Source organism: Ciconia boyciana, chromosome 2 (assembly GCF_034638445.1).
Source record: "Ciconia boyciana chromosome 2, ASM3463844v1, whole genome shotgun sequence".
Taxonomy (NCBI): domain Eukaryota; kingdom Metazoa; phylum Chordata; class Aves; order Ciconiiformes; family Ciconiidae; genus Ciconia; species Ciconia boyciana.
In genome coordinates this window covers 161,044,111-161,071,871 of record NC_132935.1, presented here as the reverse complement: position 1 = coordinate 161,071,871, position 27,761 = coordinate 161,044,111, and the positions used below count along the sequence as shown (strand labels likewise).

General features: G+C 42.9%; 1 protein-coding gene and 1 long non-coding RNA gene across 7 annotated transcripts in view; one reads left to right on the top strand and one right to left on the bottom strand.

Annotated features, from left to right (window-relative positions):
• LOC140648549 (uncharacterized) overlaps nucleotides 1-9,426 on the top strand; it is a 37,586-nt gene extending 28,160 nt beyond the window's left edge. Inside the window, exons 4-7 of one of the 2 annotated variants that reach the window (XR_012041271.1) lie at nucleotides 1,429-1,541; nucleotides 2,163-2,262; nucleotides 2,510-3,370; nucleotides 6,004-9,426. This is a non-coding gene — a long non-coding RNA (uncharacterized lncRNA). Of the gene's footprint in view, nucleotides 1-1,428; nucleotides 1,542-2,162; nucleotides 2,263-2,509 lie in introns of both variants that reach the window. The other variant, XR_012041270.1, reaches the window with a different exon arrangement.
• Nucleotides 9,427-10,076: 650 nt separating this feature from the next.
• On the bottom strand, nucleotides 10,077-27,390 carry XRCC2 (X-ray repair cross complementing 2). 5 transcript variants are annotated; one of them, XR_012041268.1, is made up of 6 exons: nucleotides 27,252-27,390; nucleotides 22,528-22,609; nucleotides 16,538-16,647; nucleotides 15,529-15,589; nucleotides 12,865-12,996; nucleotides 10,077-12,333 (listed from the first exon to the last, which is right to left on the bottom strand). XR_012041268.1 is itself a non-coding variant. In XM_072854744.1 (4 exons), the coding sequence occupies exons 1-4, from the start codon at nucleotides 27,288-27,290 to the stop codon at nucleotides 15,481-15,483; spliced, it is 234 nt and encodes a 77-aa protein (XP_072710845.1). In that variant the 5' UTR covers nucleotides 27,291-27,390; the 3' UTR covers nucleotides 15,216-15,480. The 5 variants fall into 5 exon arrangements, 3 of the variants coding, with proteins under 3 accessions (XP_072710845.1, XP_072710843.1, XP_072710844.1); XR_012041269.1 differs by lacking the exon at nucleotides 15,529-15,589; XM_072854744.1 differs by lacking the exons at nucleotides 10,077-12,333; nucleotides 12,865-12,996; nucleotides 15,529-15,589 and adding an exon at nucleotides 15,216-15,483.
• Between the last annotated feature and the right edge of the window lie 371 nt (nucleotides 27,391-27,761).

Here is a 27,761-nt window from a genome sequence, read left to right as displayed (position 1 = left end):
GAGTTTGTGCAAATTACAGGTCATACAGACACACGCAATAACGAATGCACAGTCTCCCTCCTTCCTCCTGCCCAGGAGAGCACATTATCACAGGGGATGAGGTATTGCCGAGGAAGGTGGGAGATGCGTGTTTGAATGGCCTCCTACAGAAGAAGGAACTCAGTCCGTGTGCCACTTCCTGGAGAGGGCTCTGAGCAGTAGGTGACTGCCTAAAAGTGGGAACCACCTCCTCTACAGTCCCTGCTTTGCCTGCGAGGCAGTAGCAACTGCCATTACCTTTTGTAAGGAGGAGGACTACCATTGAGGTCTTGCCATGACCCAGAAGCCCTGACAGACTGATCGCTTTAGGGGGTTTAGGCTGAAGAGCAATTTCAGAGGTCCAGATGGACTTGGAAGGGAGCTGGGTGCGGAACTTTTCACGCTTGTCAGGCCTGAGGCTCTACCTAGGCAGGAACATGAAACGTTAAAAGTTAAAAAGATGCCTCTTCACTCATCCATACCTGACATCTAGGCAAAGCAAACCTGACATCTCTCTCACAAGGGTATCAAACCGAGCTCTTGCTGGCCTTCCCCTGGGTTTCTCACAGCCCCTGGATGATCCGTGGTGGATCACAGGGATGAGGCCCCAGCTGAAGGGCTCTAGGTGACGGCCGCTCCAGGGCACTGCTGTTTTTCCAAAGCCTTGCTGCATGCCACGCTGAAAGCCTTGCAGGCAGAAAGCTGTGCTGCGGGCCGGTGGGAGGGAGCGCGGGAGGAGGAACAACACAACGCATTACAGCCAGAGAAGAGAAAAGGATTCTGCATCAAGGATTATGTAACTTTTGACATGTCCTATACATCATGATCCAGTACCAGGGAGCTAACACTGTGCCGTGCCATGCCATGTTAGCAGTGCTTACTTTAGACAGTTATTGTTAAATGACGTTACCATCTTGTCAGAGGTTCTCCAGTTTCATGTCTGCTGTGTCCTTATGGGGCAGCTCCTTAGATAACGCCTGCTGCACGGCACCATGCCAGAGCTGCACACTGCATGTGCGTGTGCCCGGACAGTGGCAAAGGAAGCCACTCTTATCTCCTGTTTCAGCTCCTTGCAGAAGGAGGGAGGCTTACGGATGAGCCCTTCACCCTACTGCAGAGCAGCACCCATTAGGACCTGCTTTGCATTTAATTGCACCTCAGGAATAGGAATCCTCATCATTTGGGAAGTAAAGTCCTTTGGCACTGTAACCAGACCAAACCCATCTTTGCTGGCTTTATGGCCCCTGATAGCTTTTCCACATTTCACATGGGACTGGGCTCTCAAATGCTTTTTACAAACTTGACCAACTCCCTCCAGTGTCTGGTGGGGTTTGTTTTCCCACTGGTATTTTGCTTATTCCAAATGCACTCCACACCTTGATTTTTTTCTTTTTTTTTTTTTTTTTTCAGCAGAGAAATGGGCAAGTGAAAGTGCATCACGTGTAACGTCTGGGAACAGCGCAGAGACAGCCAGGCAGCCGTTGCAGGGGTTTGGCACCTTGCGCGGGAATGAGCACATGCAGGTAGAATGTTATTCCGCTGCTCCTGCTGAGTGCTCGGCAGTTCGCTCTCTGCCGAATCCTAAAGTTGAGCAAAAAGCAGCTGGTTAAGGTGGAATTTGAAAATCAGTCATAAGATAAACAGGTTGCAACATTAAGCACTCTCCAAGGGAAAAGCAGTGTGCAGCATATGTTCTTACTTTGGAAGATATTTAAAAAAAAAAACTTTAATGGACTCTTTACTGGCTTATGCTAGTGGAGCTGTTAATTAATTAAATAACTATATGTGAATGGCATCCATTGGGAAAGAGCCTCACAGCTTCCAGATGCCAGTTATTGGCCCCATTACGGGCCTAAAACTATTACAGTAAATCATTACATGCTGCAAGATGAACTGGCACACGATTGCTGTGAGGAAGGATGGAGCTATTCTCACTTGTGCCATTTTGTGCCAGTTTTTATCTAGTGAGATTAATTAGTACTTTTAGAAGTGCAAGTCAGAGCTATAAAATATTAAAGGATATTCCATCAATGGAGTGGAGACATGCTTAAGCAGGGCTTTTAAAACTTTTGGATGTTGACGGATAGATAGGAGTTGGAAGAGATAATGAGCAACATCTGATTTTGATTTTTTCTTTAAAAAAGTCAGATTTATAGCTAGCGGGACTGCGTGAAGTCTCCTTTGTGTGCTGTGGGAATACTCAGAGGAGGACATTAAAGTTTATCACTGAAGTTCAGGTGCCAGGTAAGCAAACAGTTTCTCAGGCCAAACCCCATCATTTAAGGCAGTTATTCCAAATACAAGATCAACCAGAAAGTATTAAATAACCTTTTAGCCTGGATCCCCTGCCGGGAGGGAACATTTCCTGACATTGGATGGCAGCCTAGAATCTATGATCTGGCTTAGAAATGGCTTTTTTTTTTTCTTTTTTAATTAATAAGCTATAAATTTTCACCCCAAATGACCACTGTGGACCTTTCTGTCTTTTTAGGCTGTGAGAGAGAAAACCACTGAGTCACCTACATCTTCCCTTGCCCAGACAGACCGTCCTTTGAAAATCTTCTTGCCTGCTTGGTCTGTTTTGAGCCCAAAAGCTGAGTACTGGAGAGGCACTCCAGGGACTGTTTATACAGTTTACCCAAGAATTAGTTCTTAGAGACATTAATTCATGGGTAGACACTTCCTCTGAGAAATTATTCCACAGCTGAAAGTCCTCCCACAGCTGGACGAGGCAGGCTGAGCACACGGGCCTAGAGATTTTGCAGTCCATCGGCCAGAGCTTGTGAGGAGCAGTGCCAAGGGGACCTCTGCCGCCGTCCTCTCGCAGGCTCTCTCGCCCAAGTGCAGTAGTTCAAGCGGGGCCAAGGGGGCTACGGGGAGCCACAGCCATGCCTTTGCTGATGCTGATAACCAGCGATAGCCCTCCCTCGCAGCCCCGCTGGGGCAGACTGAGAGATGCCATTGCTCATAGACCTCCGCTGCTCACCGCAACAACCTGTTTGCCCAGAAGGACAGACGAGATCTCCCACGGCTCAGTGGGAAAGTGTCCCAGGCTGCTCCAGCACGAAGAGCCTCTGCATACGCCCCCAGGACACGTACCAGGGGGTGGCAGAGGGGCTGCAAGTGAAATGCAGCTCTGCTGCTTGGCCACTCGGATCCAGGTCAGGCCAATTGCTTGGAGGACATCCCTTTCCTACACCATGGTGTATGGGACACACGTGTCCGTAGACCACGTGTCCAATAACTCTTCACCATGGGTAGAAAAATTAGGTCTTTATTGGTTGTGAGGAGTCACAAGAGAACTGATATCTCAGGAAAACCAACCTCACCTCGCTACTTTTCTAAAGTGAAGGTAAGGCCACAGTCAGAAACCGCATTCGCACGAATGCTACTGGGAAGTGTGACTTACTGTATGAGAAATGCATGAGTAAGAGTTTGCTGACTAGCCCCTAGTTAAAGGAAATAAATTGATTTATTATACGAGCATGACAAATTGAGGCACCGGTCTTGCAAGTTGGGCTGTGTGGGCAGATCTCTGTGTCCACGTGGCTCTGGTAGGGCCCAATAAGGCTGAGAAGTGGGTGTTGTAGTTGCCAAACCGGCAATATAGCTGGCTCAATAGCAAAAGTTTGGGAAGTTTGTGTTTATATTTTTTCTGACACGCCTGAGATTTGGGTGGGGGCCATGGGAGCCACGGCACCTAAGCTGAAGCACAAGGGCAGACAGCTGCTTTGTCAGCAAGGCAGCCTTCCCCAGCGTGTGTGCTGGTAAGAAAGCACTGCCTTTTCTGTTTTTAAACAAAAACAAATTGCTTTTAGGACCTTGGATCTGACAAGGGGAGTGTCACTATGTGTCCAACACAAACAAAAAAACGAGCTGAGCCAAGAGCAGCCCAGTGCTTGTCTCCCATTCCCTGGCTGTAACCACAAGAGACTTCTCTTGGCTTGTGTGAGAGTGGGAGGGAATGCAATCACCGAGCAAAAAATGTTGTTTCTACTTGATAGTTTAACGTTATTTAGGCAGCAGTTATGCTGTTCTACTGAGCATACTTTTCTACTCCATGGAGTCTTCGACTGGCCCATCTTTTGCAGTAGAGAAAATGAAACTGAGATAGGAAAAATGCAGCTACTTTTTTTCTGTGACACAGATTATTATTATTATTTTTCTTGGTTGTTTTTTTCTGAGTGGAACATTTATACCAAAAAGACTAGTGTGATGTTAAACCATCAACGTGATGATGGGAAAGGACTACAAGTGACCGGGGCATGAATAGTACAGAGGCAAGATAAGCTATTTCGATCATGGATTTTGATCCAGAAGAAGGTGGAAGCGAGTGCAAGTCATCACAGTCTGGTAACGGGACACTGGCTTCTGTGCGGTGAGCCTGTGGGTACCACTACAGGCCTCTGAATTGCGATGTGAGATGACAGCGACTGTCAGCACGACCCGCCTTCCTTCTCCAGTCATCATCAACTGGCTCTGTGTGTCCATGCGCTTTTCTAGCCCCCACAGTAATTGTTTCACGCCCCATGTTCAGAGTATTTTGGGAAAGAAGTAGGAAAAAGGAAGCCAGCCATATCTGATGATTGTACAGTCAATGGTGGATTTCGACCTTCCAGTTGGAGGAATAATGGACTACTGTTAGAAATCTGGTTCACTTATGTATATTCTGGCAGACACAGCTGGAGAAAAGATTTAGGTATAGATGCAAAGTCCAGTCTGACTTTGTCAAGATGTATGCACACCCTTAACTTTAAAGATAAAAATTTTCCCATTGACTTCCCTGGAACTATTCATGCATTAAACATATGCATGAGCCTTTCTAGAAATAGGGAATATAAATGAGACTACCAAAATAGTTAACCAGAAATACTTTCTGCACAATGAAATAGGAAAATTTACAAGGGGTGTGCACATAGGAGCTCTTAAGAATAGATAAAATCTAGGCCACATTGTTAAAGGACAAGGCATTGTTGGTTATGTACGAGAGGGTGTTTCCAGCTACCCGTAGTGCAGACTAGAGTGCAGTCTGCATTCGTTACGTTAATTAAGCAATTCACTGGAATTTAGCATGTGGTGGATTGGCAGGAGGCAACTTTAACTTGGGTTGTGCGGCTGAGATCCTTTCATTGTGTTGACGACCCTGAGTTATGCCAATAGAGCAGCACGCTCGGTAATGCATTTCTGTTGGCGGCTTCTGTGCAAAGTCAAACTTAACCAATGCCATTAGGGCCTGACAAAGAGAACTGATAAAAACGAACAAGATCTACATTACTTAAGCAGTCTGTTGTGGGCAAGATATCCAGAGTCCAATGATAAGTAACGAATTATCATTCAAGGAGTAGCTTCTCTGGACTAGTAAGACTTCTTCTATTAGTTATTAGCCTCTAATTTTATTTTTTTTTATATTCACATGGGAAATATTTCCATTTTTATTGTCTGTATCTGCTTCTTCACATTGCTTTAGGTCTTCTTGAGAGGTTTATTGTTTAGCTTAAGCTGTAGTTACTAGCATTTAAATCTATAGGTTGTTCTGGAGTTACCATGGCCTATGTTTATGAATGTTAGCTACAATATTGTGACTTGAGCTAGTGGTTGGAGATGAACATGAACCCAGCCTACAGCACTACCGAATCCATTTTGTGGCTGAAGGCCACTAGTTTTTTCAAAGTTGCACTATACTCAAGCCTTTTAGACTTGTGTTTGCTAAATCATCTTAAAACAGACCTTTGCTGTTTTGTGGCAGAAGTTTTGGCAAGCTGCATTCTCAACTACCATCTTCTACATTTCCTTTCACGCATTAAAAATGGATACTTGAACAAGACCATCAGCTGTAGGTCTACAAAAAGGCAACTCCTTATTCAGGAGTACTTAAGGCTTTTATACAATTGCATAGGATTGGGGGGGCAGTTGATTCTTTGTATCAAGACTACACTCTGACCTCTCTTTTGTTCTGTATTCAAAACCTAATGTCACCCTACCCAGGATTATGAGGATCTGCTTTTGAATATCAAAACCAATGAACTAGTGAGAAGAAGAGCTGTGGGGAAACAAGACAAGTCCAAAAGGAGGTGAGGCTCCAGTCGCTACTTGTATTTATTCTGGTTTACAAAAGGCTTCTTTTGGCATGGGGAGATGCAGTGCTCTGAGCTTTGGCACGCCGTTGCAGACAGGGAGGAAATCTGGGACCAGAGACCACACTGTAAGAAAATGTACCTTGCATTCAGTTTTCATGAAACATGTTGGAGCTAAAGGGTTTCTCCATTCCCTCTGAATGTTGTTTCATGTCGTGATGGCTTTGCAAGATGAAGTGCCTTCTATTCTATCTGTGCGTTGCTCTCATTCACAAGAATCCTAGAGGCAGCTAAATGTATGTTTCAGTGTGGGGATGAATTAACATTTTAGTTTTAGTACATCCTATCCCATAATTATACTGAATGGTTTTTGGAAAGAGAGTCTGAAAACCTACCTGGTTCCCAAGAATAATGGTTTTGGCTTCAAATAAATGGCAGGACAACAGTGACACTGAAACGCTCCAGAGCAGAGATGAGGCAGTCACCAATTCTAAATACTGGGAACTCAGCATATTTTGAACTTTTACACTGGTATTTCATGATTTCTTATCCTAACAGCAAGCACGTTCATTTGTATTACCTTTATTTTCCTAGAAGCTAGACCTTGTTCCTGGAGAAAACAGGTTGTAGGATCAAAAGATCTAGAAAATCAGCCTTGTTGTTCTGTGTCTGCATGTTTCCATCTTCAGGCTCTAACTCAGCCGTGCTCTGTATGTAAAAGTGCAAATTCAGAAGGAATAGTTCAAAGTTTTACTCTTGGCTTTCAGACGCTGCAGAATTCTGTTCTCTATATCCAGTGTGTTCATTTAAATACCTCTCTGTCTGTAGCTCCACCTGTACTGTCTTCTAGTACTCCCTCCTACTTCTCCCATTGCCCATGGTATCTTTGATCAATCCATGAGTGGAACAACACCGTGGTGTAATGCGCAGTCCAAACTGGAGTATGCCTTCGATCCAGAAAATAAACCCAGAGACTGTGCCCCTTCCTTGCCTTTCACCTCTCAGATCTCCTGTGGGTAGGATACCACACACACTACATGACTTACCAGAAAAGGAAGTATTGGGAAATTTTGTTTCCTGGAAGAGATGTTAGTAGTGGCAATAAAACCCAAAGAAACACAAAAAGAAAAGCCTGTTTTGAAATCTCGACAGTCTGTTATGTTGCTCTGACTCGTTAACATTCAGTTATGGCCAGTACTGCTAGGGTAGCATAAAATGTCACCGAAACTGGTATATACAACCTCTATCCTTCACTCAGAGCAGCAAAACCACTTGAGTTTACAAAACAAAAGTGACTTCAACACAAAACACAGGCACGTGATCCCACCAGAGCAGAGCCATGTGTAGAGCTAAGGAATTTGATCAATATGAGAGAAAGGGGTTGACTTGGTGGTTTCCGTACTCTGGGACAGTGGTTAGGAGTCCCTGCCACCACATTTGAGCATTGTGCCCCAGAGAGGAGACGAGCCTGCTCTCCCCATCCCAGGAGGAACATCCCTCCAGGAGCCGTGATGGACCTCCCAGCAGACGCCTCCAGGTGAAACACTCCTTTGGGCTGTGCTGCTGGTCACTGGGGTGAGTTTACTGATGTCAGTGTGAGTTGATCTGCAACCAGCGAAGACCTGAGAACTGTCAGAAATTCCTGTTTCCACCGCTGAGAAAGGCTGATTTGCTACTGTGGTGAACAGGGTGAAAATGGGGCACATTAGGATTTACCTTCTGAGTCCAGGGAGGTCCCACTTACTCCCTTGCTGTGCTGGGAGATGAAACCTTTGCTGAGCATTTAGCAGCCAGCGGTGCCTTCGGGAGGCCAAGCAGCAGATCATGGGCACTCCCTGGCAGGCTCCACGCAGCTGAGCCCTGCCTGCCTCCAGCTGGCACAGACTGCTCTTTCATTTAACCACACCTGCGGGAGCGAAGGAGAAAGTTCAGCCAGTTGTTAGGATGCTTATGGCATCCCACAGGACACTTCCACAAAACAGTAACTGTGCTAGAAATACTTTTGTGCATCCGCTCTGAGGGACAGAGATGTTTAAGTTTTAAACTTTAGCCAAGGACTTCAGGCTTAATATGCTCAGAGCGCTCATGCAGGCCATATCAATCAATGGGAAGGGTTGCGTAGCGTCAACCTGCAAGGTTTGTCGTGAACAAGACTGCAGAATAATCATATTTTGAATGCCTCCGATTTTAAAGACGTTGGGCCCCTTCCTGTAACTGCATGGGCTATTCAAATACCTGGCTCTACTGACTTCCGTAGCTTCACTGTCTACACAACTGGTCTATATCACTTGCTTAGGTTATTTGTAAATGTTATTAATAGCATCATTTTCTTCTGACGGGTGAAAATAAAAGCATCTGTATAATTTCACAAAATGTGACTTTATTGTCAGGAAAGTGCCACTGATACATATGGTAATCGAAGTGCAAATAGTGGCAGTAGTCTCACTGCAGAATCACAAAGTTAAGGCGTTAAAATAAAGAATGAGGGAAAGTTCAGGCATGACCTTGTAAGCGAAAGCTCCCCACCGTGGGGCAAGACTGCTCAGCAGCCATGGGGACAGGGTGGCCTCCCACCAGCCTCCCGCTTGCCAGAAGGGGCTAAGCTGTGTCCCATCTCCAGCTGAAAGGAGCTGTGACAGGAGCTTCGAGTGGCAATCTGCTGTTCCCACCAGGACAAGCTCAGAAGAGTTCAGGAGCAGAACAGCAGTTCGGTGGTACGTCCTTTCCAGCCAGGTCTTCCTCTTCATGGTGGCCACTGGCTGCTCCTGCAAACTCCTGACCACTTCAGAGTCTGTTTGCTGTTTCCAGCTAAGCCATTCCTCACCACTGTGGGCATTTTTCTACAGGCTCGAGTGAAACGGAGCCCTTTGCCTGCCAGCTTTTGATGACCATACAGCTTTCCTATGCTTTAGCAAAGCCTCGAGGAGTTCCCCAAACAGCCTCCCCTCTTCTCTGCCCCTTCCCCTCTCACTTCCCTACTCAACCTGGGCAGTAGTTACCACCCAGTTTCTGGATAGTTTTGCTGGGCAAGTTGATAGCCTTGTTGGATGAGAAATTCATAAGCTCTTATTCATCATTCAGCTTCGCCACAGACTATTTTTATATAATACACTTCACATTTTTATACCCCAAAGCCTCTTCCCGCTTGTGGCGTGGCTCTACCTTGGAGACTCTTTCCCAGCTGCCCTTCCACATGTTTTGAACCTCAAGTAGAAGAAACCTCCATCATTTCAGGGGTGGTATTAGGTGCCTGAGACCAGCTGGGTTGTTCCTCCACTGTATTGCGTTTCACATCAGTGAGGCAGTATGTGATCAGCCTTCAGATTAACTGTGTACGGAACCTGTGAGGTCCACTTAGGAAATGTCATCACACTGCACTGCTACAGCCAATACATTCATTGGAGGACACGTCCCTGTCCATGAATGAAAATAGAAAAGGCATGCTGCTTTTTGAGGAAGGCTAAGGGGAACCAGCAAGTGACATACTGCTGGTATTCACTAGACTAATACCTCCTGATCTTGTGTGGCTGGAATGGCACAACTGTTTTGGCCAATGTGATAGAATCATACAGTATCTCCAGTTGGAAGCGACCCATAAGGATCATCAAGTCCAGCTGCCACCATGCAAAGCAGTGAGAAGGTTCTCCTGGCCTTACAATGTTGGGGACGCACTAGAGTAATTTCTGTACCTAAAAATCCCACTTTATATTCCCTGGGAAGATGGTAATTTTTTTGGTGCGGCTAATGCCATTTTATAGCAAGTTGTGGGTCTCTCTGGGACTAATCTTATTTGTGCCTTGTGAATCATGGTGTGCCATGTGGTGCCATGTTTACTTACTGCTGCAATTGTTCTTTAACAGATTAGAAAAACTCTGCTATTATTTTGCAAGTCAAACGCAGCTTCAGAGTTTTTAAAACTGCCTGAGATTTTACTGAGCAGAAATGAACCTGCTTTGACAAGATCTCCACTAACATACACTGATTTTTCTAAACCCATTCATTGCATGGTCCAAATATGGCATAGATTTGTTACACAACTAGGGGATAATACTTCAAGTTGTGCACTTCTGTGAAAAAGGATTCTTCGTTGAACCTGGTGAACACACAGCACAGGAGATTGGGGGTCAGCTGGTGGCTCAGAGACGGTAATACTGAAGTGCTGACTGAGTCCAGAGGATGGGTTTGCAGTTGGCGGTCTGCCTACTCAAAGGCTGTGGACTTGCTATTGCATTTGCACTGACCACTGTCATCATACAGGATATGCAGAAGACTGTTCAAGTTGAAAAGCGTGGCTCAAACCTGCCCTAGATGACAATGCCCAGCACCATCTACCAATGCACACAGTATCACTACGTCCAGTGAAGGCAAATGCAATGATGTTTACTGATCTCTGCAGTGCTGCTGTTCGTATTACAGAGGAGGAGGCTGGGAGTCCATGGAGATGTTGGGCTGGAGACAGAACCGTCAGTGATGGAGTTTGAGCAGAGCTTTTGAGATGCACTTCAGAGACCACCGTAGCATGGTCTTCTCTCTCAGCAGTATGCTAAAGTGTGAGAATATGCATATATCCTAAGTCAGAAATCCTATCCACCTCTTCATAATATGGACACTTGGTAAGGGTGATGTACAGTCTGTCCCTTGATCTTTGCCAAGCCACCTTCGAGACCTTGACATTTACCTGCCACTGCCAGGAACCTCATGGCCTTGCTTGGCCTCTTTTTGTAGCAATGGCCTAAAAATCTTGTCCTTCTTATACTCGGAAAGCAAGATCTCTTCTCTTTCATCTCTCCCACAGGGCTAGGAGGTCTTTAGCACAGGCCCAGCTAGATGTATGAGAAAGAAGCCTGGCAAATGGTTTAAATTAAAAACTACAGTGGCTGTGCCAACTCCTGCAGTATGAGAGTGCCAAGATCCAGAACATGGCTGTTCACCAGCATTTGGCAAGGCAGTGACATCTTGTCACTGCTATCCTTGAGCACTGGGGCCCACACAGGTACACCGACCAGTTGGTTGGGGCAGGATGCAAAGCAGTGTGGGAAAGCAAGAGGGAAGACTGCCAGACTTTTCCCAAGGAAAGTCACAGCCACATTTCTTCAAAATCATCTACTCCGATATGACATTACGCCTGGTTGCAAACAGAATGGAGTCTCCAAAGCTATTTACCAGTTACACATGGCTTCAATCTTTTATATTCGGGTATACCAGTCTGTGCTGGTAATAAAGAGTGTATACATAAACTCTCAGCAAAGGAGAAAACTATCCACTTCCAGTAAAGCATTGGTCCTGACACAGAAAGCTGTGAGAGTGCTTTTGGAGCTAAGTGCTGACTGTTGGGAAGGTGCCTAGAGCTGGAGGGAAAAAAAAACCAAAAAACACAAACATAAAAAAAGGAGTCTGTTTTTACATTTAATTCCTCTTGGGTCCAGAGGAGCAGGGTTTTATATCTTCATTATAAATAAGCTATACAGCATCTACATAGTGGAATCCATCACCAGTTTCATCCCTTGGTGGGAAGAACCCGCAGGTCAACTATAGCCAACTTTATATTTGAAAGCATTACCATGCTAGACATGTTAACAGTTCAAGAATCCTTTTGTCGTACTACACGTTATTCACAGCTCAGTGCCACTCTGCTGTCTTCTTTCAGGCACAGGGATGGCCAGACCTCTAATTTCAGAGACTGCTGCAGGGCATCAGAGCTTTCTACCCAGAAGATCATGCAGATGCATTGTACTGATGCTCCTTTCCTTGTCGGAAAGTTTTTTCCACTGCCAAAAGCTTCCAAGCTCTTCCAGCATTTTCCCTTCTTTACAAAATGGCAAACCTTATGCTATTCTGTAGTTGCTGGAAACATTAAAACTGTCTGCAGCTTTTACACAGGTGAGTATTCACTGCAACTTCCTACACAAGCTCGGGTTTGGTGGCGTGGCAGGGCTTTCTCCTGAGATGAGTATGAAGTTTGGCATAAGGCTTGCTGATCACGAAATGATGCTGCCCATTGCCCAGTATGATATTTGCATATCAAAAATACATTGGAATAAAGAGGTTCGAGAGACAATTATTAGAGCAGCCACAGAAAATAACTAAAATGTCAGGTTCCTCTCCAGGCCATAGTCCAAGCCTTATGTCCAGCAGCCATCAAAACGGTATTGCCTTCTGCCTTTGTCCATTAGTCTCCAGGAAAAATACACCTGCAGGTCTGTTTCCACATGAGAACTTTCTCTTTTGGCACTTCCAAACTCTATGGAAAATTAAGTGGCTAGCATCAGTTATGTAAGAAAAAGGAAACTTGAATTTTATGTGCAAGTAGAAACTTAAACCAAGCAAACTTATTTGTATTTTATTTGCTCTATTAAAAAGTCTAGGAATACAAAAAACTTTTTGCCGAGTATATAAAATGACATTTTCTTTCCAGGTGTCCATAGAAATACCGGTTTATTTAAAAATAAATATAAAACCTGCAAAATACCTTAATTTGGTTTTGCTAAAAAGCTCTCTCATTATAAAAAGGATGGGGGAAAAAGGCTGAACTAGTTTCTCTTTATTTCAAGCTTGCTGCTTTAATTCGATGTTGCATAGGAAGCAACAAACAAAAATTGCAAGGAATGTAAAAAGTTCCTGTGCCTACAAAAGCCTTAATATGCAACACTGAGCTGAAGAACAACAACACTGGCATGAAAGGATTTTCCTTTCTAAGAAATACTTGGATAAATTAGAGTTTAGGAATACATGCATTCTATCCTTATACTTAATGGTATGTGGTGGCACTTACCTTTGCAGGGCCGATTTCCAGCGGCATAGACCTGCTACCCCAAAACGTGCTTCCTCCCTGGGAGACTGAGCTGCAGCAGCACAGGTCGCTCCAGGTTAGACAGTGGGCTGGAGACTGGGCAGTAGCTTAGGTCTAGGTGAAAGAGGAGACTTTGGGTTTAATATTATATACTAAATATAATGCTACATTTCATATACCGTTCCTGGCTCATGAGGAGAAACTGCATTCTCCACTAACTACGATTGCTACATAGTTTTAATGGAGAAAATTCTCCATTAAAAAAATGGTAAAAACCTTTTTTAATACCCACAGTTAATTGAGGTACAAACAAAATTGCTGCTTCCCAGGTTCTTTATGACTGCATCTTTCTTAGACTTGTATCCTAAAGGTTCATTTTTCCAAATGGCGTAATTTTGGCAGAGGATAAGGTCAGTGCACTCCCAGACTGCATACTGCCTATCCCTCCTGCAACCTTACAGGGCTATGCAGATGCTCAGCATCTCTGAAAGCTAGGCTTGCTATAGATCTAAAACAAATGTGCAGAGCATGAATATTACAATTACCAGAGAATTAAAAAAATCTGTCTGCATTAAAAATAAAACTGAGAAATTTCAAAATTTCCTGAGGTGCTCTTTTTGATCAATTAGAACTTTGGCTTCATTCCAATTTAGGCATTTATTTTATAGTACAATGCAAAATATAAACTACATTGTGAATAATGTAAAAGCTTTTTTTTCTAGTCGGGAATGCCAGAACATTTCCATTGTTCTTTCTCAAACATATTTTTTAGCAAGTATGATTTTATGAAGCAGTTAATCTTCAGTGGAGCTGTATTCTCTGCTGGAAAAGGGGATTGTGGTTTTTTTTTTTTGTAGTAGAAATTATGCAGTCCTGTAATTTTCACATTTAAAAGTCCTGTAGCTCTACTTGAATCTTCCCAGTTTTTTACAAAAAAATGCAAGTATGTCCTTTATCATAATTCCCAGTGGAAGTGTGTACTCATGTTAAACCATCTAACTTGGGGCCAGTCTAGGCTGAATGGTTAAGTTGTATGTTTGTCATGTATTTGGGTACTTATGCAAGTTCTGAAATAAAATAAATATTGGTTTGATGGAAGAGAAAGCACAAATGAAATGACAGTCTATAAAATCATCACCTCTGCAGAGATGTTGAAAAGGCAAAGTTCACTCATGTCTCACAGTAAAAGAACTGACGACGTGAAGAAGTGATCAGATGGCAGGTTTAAAATGGAAGGAAGTTTTCCCACAGAAAGCATAATTAAACTGAACTAACTGTGAAAAGACATGATGGAACCCAAGAGGGCAAGTAAGTTAAAAGTGGATTGGATGAATTCACGGCAGATAGGTCTGATCAATGGCCATCAAACACTGGTCTGACCGCAGGCTCTGGTCAGGAGCTCCCAAGCCCCATGCTGGGGGAGGCTGTGCCAGTGAAAACTGATTATTCTCACACTCCTCCCAAAACCTTTGGTACTGGCTGCTGTTAGAGGTAGGACACTCATCATCTTTGCAAAACTCCAGCCAAATCACAGAAATGCCAAATTTTATAAACAACAGTACAGATAGACGCTCCTAGCTCTATATAGAGAAGTCTGGGAACGCACGCTGAACTATACACAGCTGGGAATCCAGATACACATTCACCTTGAAAAAGCTGGCTTCAAAAGTCAAGAAATTAAAAGGTAAGTGTCTCACAATAGAGTTTTTTAGGCATCTTCCTCAGAAAGATACTGTGCTAGATACTACTTCTTAATATGCATTTTTGGTAATAATCTGTTCAATCTAGACTATAAAACGTGCTGTGCAACATGACTGAACGAATATTGCTGTGAGAAATATTTTCCCCTTGTTTGAGTAATTTAAATTTGTAAGCTAATATAAGTTTTTGTATTAAATAATGTACTGTGTGCAATTTTCTTTCTTGTAAAGCACTTTGAAGCTTTCAAAGGGCACTCTAGGTTAATAAATAATATGGTATTCTTTGCCAGAACTGTAGGGCATTTCCCATAAGTTCTGAATCTTCTTTGCCAGAATTGCAACATGTTGCATGCCAAATCCTGCACACAAATGTTCTACATGTGGCAAATACATATTAGTAAAGACCAGAGGCATGGCATTCCTGGATTTCTTAGAGAGAGTGGGGGAAGGGAAAGAAGTGGGCGGGAATAATGAGGCAGGGCAGAGAAAAAAAAATTATGCCTGTTCATACATCTTTAAAAAAAAAAACAAAAAACCACACAACAAAAAACCAACCCCCCACACCCAAACCAACCCATAACCCACACTTCATTATTTTCAAAGACTAAACTGTTTGCTGCGTGCAGCACAAACTCGCAGGTACCCAGAGCTGAGTCTTTAGTTTTCCTTCAGTTGTGGAAATCAGGCCTCCATTTCTGCGATAGCTGTAGATTCTTCAAACCCAGATGTTTGTAAAGGTCAAAACACCTGCGCTCCTTGCTTCTCCAAGCACATGCTAACGTAAACAGAGAGGCTGGGATCCTGGAGAAGCATGATCAGGATTACCACTATTTAACAGGCTGTGAAAACGAATCCTCCTCTTCAGGCAAAGTCGTGAATGCATTTCATATGCCCTAGGCTACTGGGAACAAACCAAGACCAATATTTATAAAGAGCGAACACTCGCCTTTTTGCAGTCTCCCCCACGGACAACTAGGCTCCTATTTCTGTAGCTTGGAAGAGGAGGACTGGAAAGCAGTAAGACCCAGAAATGAAGTCAGTGCATTCGGCCGCATATCACATAGGTTAGATTACTGAAGGATACTAGGAGTTTAAAATTTCTTTGGTTATAATTTTCTTGATTTAATCTCTTTACGCATTAAGCACAAACAAGTAATTTCAACATTCCTCGCCAGTTTGGACTGAACGTCTACAGTAATATAAAAATTTAACCTTCACTAAATTTTAAGAAAACGGTGACAAAAATTCTTACTCATTCAGCAACAACAACTAGTTTAAAAGGTACTAAAAACTACTTAGACCTAATCAGGACTAATCAGGATTTGCTACACATTTGAAAAACAAACAAGTTAAAACTGAACTCCACATTCTGCAACACTAAATGAACGTTTTACTACATGGTTTCTTTTGAGGTGGCAAGAAATGACCGTAAAACCTTTGCTGTTGCCAGAATTACATTGCTTAGAGAAAAATATCCTGTGGGTTACCATTTGTTGCCATGATTTACAAAGATAAGGTCTATAGTCTGTATCAGTTTCATGTTGAAGTTTTAAAGGAAAGAAGTTTTCTGGAGAGTTTGTTGATTTCTGCATAAGTGTTTGTGTTGTTGCAAAGAGGGCTAAGTGATGCTCTCGCACAAGCTTTTCAAGAAAGTTAGCACATTTCTTCAGATTCATCTCCTGCAAGTTAAGACTCTCCCCTCCATTGCTTCTGTCTATCCAATAAAACGCTGATACGCTATCTAAAATCAAAAGGCAGAGAGAGGGGTGAGTGCAAAACACGTTTTCTAAAGAGTAGAGAGTGAGGAGTAACTGAGTGCTACTATTGCAGTTCACAAGAAAAAGCCTTCCCAGGCACTGCTTTATCATCTCTTCCGTCCTTTGTGCCAATCTGTGCTCAAGAACGGTAACTAGACGAAGCATGTCAAAGTGGTAGTCTGTATCAATGAACATTACTTCTACTTCCAGTCCTCCTCCCGATTTTGGAATGATGCAGCGGGCTATTAGGTGATAAAGCATTTCTGTTTTTCCTGTTCCTTCTGGACCATGGAATTCAATGACATCTCCTGTTAGAAAAGAAAGCAGCAAGCTGTCAGGTAAGAGAATTTATAGCTCCTTTTTCAGTGTTTAGTGAACCAATATTCACTATTCCACTAATTGGAAAATGCATTTTTTAAAGTGTGATATTTATAAAATTGTTTAAATCCTGATTAGCATCTACCAAGAAAAATTTCAATTTTCAAGAAAGGCTTCTGAAGTGAAAAAAATCAACTGGGAACAACAGTTGAACCCCCCCCCCGCCAACAGCATCTCGGATACCGATATCGAGAAAAGGTTGGCAACTGGTCATTTATCATTACAGGTAGACAAAGGCTGAAAAGGATGCTGCTACACAAAAGTGGCTAAGAAACCATCTATTTACACTATGTGCACAAAATTAAGAAAGCAACAAAGTAGAGGACAAGCAAAACAAAAAAAAAGTTGACATATTGGAGGTCCAAATCATGTTGGCACATCTATTTTTCTAGCACGAACTGTCATTCAGCATTTCATGTCTGCTATACGCTTGTTCAGTAGCTGTGCGTGTCACAAGATACCAACAGGAATCTGTGACGGGTAAAAAAGAATGCCAGTATTATTTATTTAGCACTTATATTCTTCTGTGGTGATCATAATATGAAACGGCTTCTTTTGACAAGGGGGACTCAGATTCCTTGAACTCCAGGCAACAACTCTACTGTCTGAGGCGAAGGATTTCTGTTCATAAACGGACTCAGCCTAACTGCCTGATCCATGTGGGTCAATAAAATACATACCACAGAAATTTAAAATGTTGATTAAAAAAAGCATTATGCTTTTCTAGGAAACCAGTTATTTTGTTGGATGTAAATGCAAGATACTCTAAAGTCTTTTCCAAAGTCGTCTTCTGTCTCATATCAGAGCAAGACTCTAAAGAAAGTTAATTTATTAGCTGCCCTTTATAAATTTCTAATTTAGGAAACCGGATCATTTATTTATGACATTGTGGACTTTAGGCAGATGGGTAAAGACATGCAGTAAGGAGAATCATACAACTGTAACTGCAGGAAGGTGAGAGATTTCTATGGCCTTGGCAAGTGCAAATGGCATAACAGCTTTTCATAGGGGGGGATGCAAGAATAGAGAATTAATTGCAACTTTACTTAAACATGTTTGTGCCTGCCTGAGTTAACAGGGTTTTTCAAGTCATTACTCAACTTCCAGAGGATGTCCTTGTTCGTAAGTGTGTATAATGTCAAGATGCAACATGGGATGAGGGGCGGAGGCTGGTGGGGAAGAAACTAAGTTCTTACTTTACCCATTGCAAGTGCTGAAAGCATTTTACACCTGATGTGACCATCCTGTCATTTCAGTGACACTCAGAGTGCCTGCCTCTCCATAATCAAATTCCATGCTGCTCCACAACTGCAATTCCATTTTGACGAATTTCTGGTACTTTGAAATTTGTTAAAAAGCTTGACTGCCTCCCAAACCCTTCCTTATCTGTTCTGAATGGCTCTCCCCACTTTTGAGATTAAAGACTACACTTCCTATGACATAAATCTTCATTTTCTCCTGTTCAGAGATCGCAATGTCCAACTCCGCCACTTGCAGCCAGCAGCTGCTCTGCTGTCACACAGACTGTGCCAGTGACATAACCGCACCCTGTTTGGATAAGATACCAGCTTGGAAGAACTCCTCCTAAACGTGCTGGGTAGGTCATTCCCTCATATTTCAAGTCTATCGAAATATTTTAGAACAATTGCACAAGGCACCTCTTGTTAAGGAACAAAGTGTATCTTCTCTCTGCCACTGGCTTCAGCACAAGACTTCTGCCACCCTGACTGGCATTTCTGAATCCAGCCCAACAGCTGAATTGGGCCGCTATGCAATACAGGTTGCTTCACCTACCTTTACAGCAAAATATGACTGGTTTAAGAAAAAAACAGCAGCTCAGAACGTATGGCCGCTCAGAAGCAGCAGTGGGCAAATCTGAGTTACTGCTTGGTAATGATTCAAAAAAATTGAAATAAATGCTTGACTTTATCCATTTGAAGACGTTTTATCAGGATGCCTGTGCGTTAACTCCTATAAAACTTTACATAAGGGAGCTGTAATGCACAGAACAACATTGGATGAGCTTTTATTGGCAGAACTAACAAATTTATTTAAGTACAAATTTGAAGTTCAATGAAAAATCATTCTTAGGAGTTTTTGTGGTGGTGGTTTATAAATTTCAACAGCAAGATAGCTAAGCACCCTTCAAAGCTTGTTCAATGTTGCTGAACAAGATACACATCCGGGCTGTAGTTTGACCAAAAAAGTGCACTTAAGTTGCTCTGAAAAGAGTAACAGTTTGGACTGTAAGATAACCTCAAGAGAGCAGGGGATTTCTGTGCCTTCATGATTATCAAAGAGGCTGCCCACAAGAAGAACGGGTGCAAAACAGAAGCCATTTATAGCAACATCTATAAATGTAGGGTTAAATTAAATTAGCAACCAGGCTGTTACAGTAAGATAAGAGGGGAAATTCATCCTTCTGGATCAGGGTGGACAAACCATGACACAGCAGAGGAGGAAGTGTGGCCAGCAACGTTTTCAAGAAGCCTTTCACACCCTCACAATAGGTCACGGAAGAAACTTAGTGATCAGTACGAGCATCATCCATTAATGTCAAAATACTTCAAAAGGAGGATTAGTAAAGAGATACTGTTATGGGATGGAAACAGTCCGAGAGGCAGAGTAGGAACAGACACTTTAACACAGAAGAAAGCTAATGGGAAATTTTCCTGTTAGAATTGGTGTTGCCCAATGTTCTACCAAAGTAGCAGTAGATGAATGTTCCATTAGCTTGGCAAAATGTGTAGAAGACAAACTAATTGGGTTAATAAAGACTTAAGACTGTGAAGATTTAACAGATCAAGATGGATGAGCGGAATGGTTTCATACGAAATTCAGCACTGACAAATTCAAGAAGTACGTTTTAACAAGTAACCCAACACATTGCTTGGCTCACGATAGCTTGAGCTGGCCCACTACAGTCAAACTAAAGAGTACAAGAGTCCACTGCTATGCAATGGCATACAGGACAAACTAAATTATGTTGCATAAACTTAAATATTTATGTAACACTAATATATTTTTAACTGAAACATTGTGCTCAGTCCTGGTCCTCAATTCAGTGTTATCTTTTGAATGAGAAGAGCCTTAAGTTTTGTCTGTAATCATTACAGTAGCAAATGTTGGTTAAACTATTTTCTGACGCTGCAGTTATAAACAGGCTATTAGAATACTCAGCAATAGCTCTGCAGGTTTCACATCATCAGATACCTTGAAGTTACTGGACTAGTAATTTACAATACCATGCAGAAGCTGTCACTAACGTTTTTACCATTTGTAAGTGAAGTAGAAAGGTCTAATATTTATTCCAAGTTAATGTTGGGTGTCCTACTGTTGCTGAACATCAGAGCTTTATACTGACACCCACACCTTCATACCAGTAGCATAGGAGAAATATGACTGGCAATAGTGGAAGATTATTTAAAGCTCGTGTCACTTTTGCTCCATTCCAGAAGAGCTTAAATGGTATGTAATTAATATGCTTATGTGTTCTTAAATATGCATAATTAGAAGCAGTGACTAGAATATCACAGCAGTAACCATATTAGCTGGTCCTATTTTATAGTATTCTGACATACATGTTATGAACACTTAACTATGATGTAACCTTTGGATAGTTTAACGAAACTTCATATATATGTATGTTTGTTTCAAATACCATCAGGAAAAAAGAATAATTTAGGTCTTTGCACTGCTTTAATCATAACATTTTAGATTAAGAGCTGTTCAGTACAGACTTCACGGGCAATGTATTACAGTATTCCACAGTGACCCACTAAAAGTCAAGTTCATGACAAATGGAGAGGTAGGTCTTCAACAGGGATTTAAGACTGAATAATGAGAACACACATCAAAATAACACATGTACTCAATAAATACTGTGGTATTAAAGACAAAGCAAAAATGTAATAAAAGGTGAAGTCCATTTATGTATATAAAGCTAAAGATCTGTGTTAATATGTTACGCAACTTCACTAATGTCAGCCAAAAAGCATGACCAATACAGATAATAATTGATGCCATTTGTTAAAAGCAGAAGAAAAATAGAAGTGCTTCAGAAGCTCAATGACTGTGTTGGCACAGAGAAACCAATGACAAATTTAGAAGGTTTCCAGCCACCTCAGAACTGAGGTTCTGGAACAGTCTTTGGACAGACAGGAACGACCTAATATAGCTTTTAGATCAAAGCTCATCATTTGATGAATGGAATTATGTAACGCTGTGGACTGTGACAGCAAGTGCAATTACTGACCCCCAGGAAGCCTTCTTATAGTCTGTTCTACCAGAATATGGCCAGTTTAGTCTCACACATTTGTTGTTTCTTGTGTGTAAAGTTCATTTAAAAAAATAGACTGAAAGATCAGCATTTTCTATTACTGCATTTTTTCAAAACAAATATATCTCATCTTTTTAAAAAAATGTTAAGACTTCAGGAGCCTTGTGAAGCATATGCCAATTGCACTAATTATCCATTAATTCTTCCTGTGGGTAACAAAGCAGTTCAGAATTGAGAGTATTTAAATGATCTTCTCTGCTCCATTTGCACTGGCTTACCAGTATTTCTCTGCCCTTTATCTCTGTGATATCATATTTGAAACTTTCAGGGACAGGAATCATCTATTGCTAAACCTCTAATGTATTCTCAAGTGCTGCAAAATAATACACGAATAGCCTCACAGTGACCGCATTTGTAGACTAAGCATCATCTCTCATCCAATTATCTTGATTCTTTTTATTGCTTTTTCTGCTATTTCTTCTGAACCTTCTATAATTTGTGGGAATTCAAATTGCAGACAGGTATGTTGATAACCACTGCAGCCACATATTTTTCATATGAAATCCATTCATTCATACATACACTCAACAACTGTAGTGCCTCACAGCATGATCCTTACAGTTTGCCATTCATACTCCTTTTTTACTATATATTTCTAGTTTTGTGTAATCAGAGTTGTCTCTTCCATTGTGATATCCATTAAACGTCACACAATCTGGAAAACCAGTCTGACTTGCTGAATAATCAAGGAATTACTAAGTGTGCTAATTTCTATTTAGCTCAGTAATTTCTTCCATTAAAACACCCAATCTTGATCTTAAAACTGCTTGGTAGAAGAATCTACCTTAAACTTGTTGTACCGGCATCACTAGGAGGTAGCCCAATTTCTCCAGTTTGACATTCTAGTTTATTCAAGGAAGGTCTATATAAGCCATTTGATCCTAATATCGTCCGCGAACTCGTTCAGCTGATTAGTACCTCTGTTCATAATGGAATTGCTTCCAAAGTTCCATCTAAGTATAATCAGGATTTTTCAGGCCAAGACTGAATAGCTTGATGACTTGGCTTTATTGAAAAATACTGTTTCCTTGTGCCCCTCTTCCTAACTGATCCAGACCACTCCATATCACTGAACTCTTTGCTATTTATTGAATCTCAAGTTCTTTGCAAATTTCTGCACTTACGACTTTGTGGTGGTTTTTTACACAACTGATTAAAAAAAAAAGGTTAAATGACAGCATCTAGAACAAATTTCTGTAAAACTAGAAACAGACCACCGTGCTTGGTATTTACTCACCTACACTTGTGTTTTGATACCCATAAAGTAGGTATTTTAAAGTCTATTTAATAATGTTCGGAATGGTGACTTTACATTATTTCATTTTATCTAGTTTGCATAAAACCACAGCAACAATTAAAATCCTGACTCCAGGGCAAAAAGATCTACTTGTATGTTTATCTCTGTCATATTGCTCTGAGAATACTTTTACATCAACAGTTTTCCATAAATGGGATAAAGATACATTTTTACCATGAACAGGAGAACCTTCCTCAGCAAACAGATAAGGTTCAAGATTCTTCAGAGAACTTCTGCCCTCAAGTCGTGCAAGTAGCTTTTAAAGAAAAGACAGAAGAGACATGCTGTTAACTCAAAATAATGGACCTGGGGAATCAAATTTAAAGGATTCAGAGAACTGGGAGTTTTCCAAGACAGCCCTATCAAAAGATTAGTTTGATTTTAAAAATGTTTTCATAAATACATATGGAAACGTGTAGTCTGGACTACAGCAACAGATGGTTTCATCCTTACAAACAATTAGCACACAGATTCAATAGCAATAAGGAGTGGATATACAATAGGGGAAATAAAGCTTAAAAAAAAGAAAAGAAAAAAAAAAGCTGCACAGGTAGACTCATAAGAGGGATCCCCTCTGGTATACAGCAGTGCTGCCATTTGACAGAACAAAGGGAAAGAAGATCATTTGTAATAACCATCACCTCCACAATAAACTGCTGGTTGAGAGGCGAAACATTACCCATCATTAGTCTCCTGAGTTAGTCTCTCTACGCATTTGTAAGTAAAAACATGTACATTTCATCTGAAAAGTTATATAGGACTCTTCTGGACTACAGTCCTATTATATCATAGTTACTTGTTCAAACATAGTATGGATTAAGAATGATCAAAAGTAATTAGATCAAAAGGCTCTGCAAGAACCTTTCTAAAGCAAGCTCGAATCTGTAAAGCAAGTTCCTCCAAAGCCCCTAGTAAAGCAAGTCCATTGTAAAACAAATTAGTCCAAAGTTCATGGACAGTTTCTCAAATTGACAGGTATTTGCATAGCAAGTAGACAGGTATTCACGTAATGTGTTAGTTGTAGTTGTGGCATACATTCGTAAACCAAGAATGAACATTTCACCCAGTGCTAGAGCTGTTATTCCCTAGGCGTATTAACACACACGGGAAAGGACGCCATCAGGATGCTCAGAGCATTGCCAGAGCAGGTACACTCGTGCCAAATATTTCACTCTCCAAGACAACCAGCTGTCATTGAAAGACTTAAACAAAACAAATCCCTTTCAGTTTTATCCCATCCTCCTTAAAGCCAGTCACCAAATAAGCAGTGAGCACAAACCTTTAAGCACACACTGCCTTATCTTTCTTTCCTCCCTGCCACATCAGTGAGCAACATTTGCTCTGAATTGTCTTAAAAGTTGTTTAAACAGTGGTGTGTGTGTTTGCCTTTAATAGTAGAATAAAACTCCATTAAATGGCCCTGAATTTACTTCAAGTGGTCACGATGGGAATCTAAGCGTGACATTTTCATTGACATTTTAACATTCCCTTCCATTAACGAAACGTCAACGTGTTTGCCTTTGTTTGCCTGTTCACACGTATTCAGGAGAGTTTTCTGACACAGCCACCGATGTGCCATAAAAACACTTGACTCGACCTTGCTCTGGATCTGCAGATCCTCCCGTTACGTTTCACACATTTGTGCAGCACAGAAAACACTCACGCGGTGAACTCTTGAATATTTTGGGAACCAGTAGGGCTCTGAGACCTGGACAAAGCAAAAATCCAGATGGACATACATACACAAGAATACAGGAATGTATCTCGGGGCACATAAACCAGGAGCTTGCAACTACCAAGAGGGCCATCACAGACCCTACACGTGCAGCCCTCCCATGCAAGCGGCTGCCTGCGCCTGGCCCTGGCCCCTGGTGAGGAGAGGCTGCACCTGCCACGGAGAAGGGCCTGGAATCTCTCACCCCCTTGTCTGGCCGTGGAAGTTGAGAGAAACAGGAAAACCACCACAGGCTGCTGCTTTCTGACACTCTTCATTTCTTAGCAAGGGAAGCACCACTCTGGCACTCAGCGATCATGGGGGCTTGATTATGGGCGCTGCTGGGGCCGGGAGTCACAACTATTGCTCGTCTAAACACATTTCTGCAGCCTCCCGTTCCCAAATTTATTTGTACATTAATGAATACATCTTCTGCAGTTTATTTCTTCTGGAAACGATGAGCCCCCGACTCTTCTTAGACTATCACCTCTTTAAGCTTACTGCTAGAGCTTTGGAAATACACGGTAGATTGATCACTATCATTTAAATAAAAATCTGCGGTTATTTAAATGACAAGTTTATGTATTTATTTTAAATAACTACAGGTGCTTACTCTGAGCACTGCTCATGTAGGTAATTTATGATAATTCACTGATGATAGCACACCTGTGTTTTTATCAAACTTGTATTTACTTCCGAGTTCTGAAGCAGAATCTCCAAAGGCACTTGCCTCATTAGTGTCACGCTGGGAGCAACGGGGTTCCTGGCAGAAACAGCTAACAATTTTCCTTCAAATCTAACAAAGGTTTGTCCACACTACAGCAGAAGTGATGGCAGCAAAGCTGAGATGAGACACTAGACAGGCATCCCTCACCTCTGCTGACATTAAAGATGGGGACAAGATGGGTTTTTCCAAATCGGCAAAAGCCACCTTGGTTCTACTCCAGGGGAGGCATTTCCATTTTGCCTTCCTGCATTTTCTTCTGTAAAATGGGGGGGGGGGGGGGGGGGGGGGGGAAGGAGGGAGAATCTACAGCATTTAAAGGGTGATCTGGATGGTGGGCATCAGGCATCCCAAGCTTTGTCATGGACAGCATACAGAACACAGCACCACTGAAGAGAGCCTTTGAGTGGGAAGAGCTTGGAAAAAAAACACCAAAACAATTTCAAATCACATATTAGAGACTTGAAATTCTATAATTTATCTGCAGGTGCTCATTTCTTCTTTTATAATGCTCTTTTTATCTTCTTTTACACAAAAAACACCTTTTAGCAACCTGCTAGTGGTAGGTCTTGGCTCTTAGGTGTTCTTCAAAAGTGTAATTATACTAGCAAGAAACTGCACATACGTGTAGAAAACAAGCTATACAGGAAGAGTTAGGCAACAGTTGGGTTAAATTTCATTAATGACAAGGCTGGTGGGACTCATATTTCAACTATTTTATAATTTATCAATTTCATCTTTTTAATAAAGTAATATGCATACCGACAGTCCCACTGACTAATACATTATATGCTTATACTATATTGGTTTCAACAAAGCTACGCATAAATGCAAGCATACATGTAGGTCTTGTCAGGAATGAGATATTACTTCATTAAAATGTTGAAGAAATTCAAATTAAATACTCCAGCTCTGTTAGAGGCTATGAGCTAACCTACAGGCTATTTACAAATACAAACCTATCTCAAGTATGAGACAAAATTTAATTTTCAACCACTACAACCACTCTGAGCTTTTGTAAACTTTGGGCACGAAGACATATGCAAGCAATTTATCCTTTATTTTATTGTGATATACCAAAGGTGTTTTGCGAGAAGTTCTAATTTGCTGTATTAATTATATGCAATAATAAGAGTACAACACTGCAGTCTCACTATAACCCTCACTAAAATCTGATCTTATGCATGAGGCTATTTGAGGAAGTATTATTTTAAATGAAGCGTTTTCTGTTTCAAGGACTTTTACCATTTTTTCTGGATGATGTACTTATACATTAACCTTTCTTAACCCATTGGTTATCAATTCCTTCCTCATTCCGGTTTGGTTATCCATTCCAACAGAGGCAGCTGCTGCCATGCGCATTCCCTGTTGGCACCGCTCATGTGGACAAATAAATGCATGTACCCACTTGGACACAGAGCACAACTCGTGTCCTTAATTTGTGTGTATTTGCTAATAATGGACAGCTGTTACTATTTTTTTTTAATTGTCAAAAGGGCTTAAGAACTCAAGTCCCACAGAAAAAACATGGAGCTTTAACAAGAAATAAATATTATCACGTTTCTATGCTTTTATGCACACCACTCAGCATATTCTGATACAGTAACACACAAATCTCCAAGTAATTAAGTTGCCAATTCCAAGTAGAAGTCACTAATAAACCATCGAGCAGAGAAAAAAGAACAACCAACAAAACCCCAAAACTCAAACCGGTTTCCTCCGAAGAATAGGAAAGCAATTACACCTTCCATACTGTTTATTTAAGCCTTCCTCACAGCTCTTCTTCCTTACCGCGTCCACTCCAACGTTTGGGAGGGAGAGCGCGAAGAAAACATTTATAAAGAAATTACTGAAACACCTGAATAACCCCCCCCGCCCCGTGCTGCAAGGAAGCGCCATAGCAGGCATTCCGCCCGAGTCTCAGAGGGGCAGCCGGGGACACAAAGGCAGGACGGGCACCCGCGCTCCCCTTCTCCTGGCTGAAGCAGGCCGCCGAAGCGTTTAACCGGCGACTGACTGAACACCCCGGGGCGCCTCCGGCCGCTCCCGCAGCTCCCCTCAGGCACACCCCCAGGGGTGCCTCCCCGCACCGGCCCCGGGCTGGGCGGGGCCGGGCTGACGGGGCCCTGCTCCCCCCCTCACCCAGGGGAGGCGGCGGCGGCGGCAGCCGGGAGGGGGAAGGGCGGCGGAGGCGGGAGGGCGCGGCTCTGCAGCGCGGCTCCCCGCCTCCTTCCCTCACACACCGCCCCTTCGGCGGCAGCCGCCGCGGTCGCCGATCGCTCCCCTTCCGCGCCCCCCCCCCCGGGGCGGGCGGAGGGGGGAGCGCCCGGCGCTTCCCCTTCCCCGGGCTGCAGCCCCGCCTCGCCTCACCCTCCCCGACCGCCCGGGCATGGCGGCCGCGGGAAAGCGGAGCCCCGCGGCTGAGGGGAACCCGAGGCAGGGGCGAGGGCAGCGCCTCACCTGAGTGCCCGACTCCGCCCTCCGGAACGCGTCGGCCATGGCGCGGCTGGGGGAGGGGGCCGCAGCTCCCACTCCAGGCCGGCAGCGGTTACTGCGCAAGCGCGCTGCCCGCCGGCTTCCCCAGCGCCTGCGGCCCCGAGCGAACCCCACTCGGCCCGCCGGCGGCTCTGCGCATGCGTGGTTCAGCCTCCCAGGAGGGTGGGGTGGAGGCCATGTGCTGGGGGCTCCCGGGTTCGAGTCCCGCCTCGGGCTCGTGTCATGCCCGCCGGCCCAGTGCTGTTTGGGATTCCCGCGGGACCTGTCACTGCAGGAAGGCGGGTGTTTATTTATGTTTTGTTTAAAGGACCTGTCTCTTTATAGGTTTGTGTTCTTTTCCCCCACTCCTGATGAAATGGGAGTAGGTGGCTGGGATGGTATGACTCAAGGGACGCTCGTCTGTGACACTGGGGTAGATGTGACTCAAGGGACGCTCGTCTGTGACACTGGGATAGATGTGACTCAAGGGAACGT

Excerpts from the sequence above, each read along its gene's own strand:
- XRCC2 (XM_072854742.1), bottom strand. The coding sequence starts at position 27,290 with ATGGCCGACGCGTTCCGGAGGGCGGAGTCGGGCACTCAG. Across the intron at positions 22,610-27,251 it reads GGGCGGAGTCGGGCACTCAG|CTACTTGCACGACTTGAGGG; the intron begins GTGAGGCGCTGC and ends TTTCTTTAAAAG. Across the intron at positions 16,648-22,527 it reads GGAAGGTTCTCCTGTTCATG|GAGATGTCATTGAATTCCAT; the intron begins GTAAAAATGTAT and ends CTTTTCTAACAG.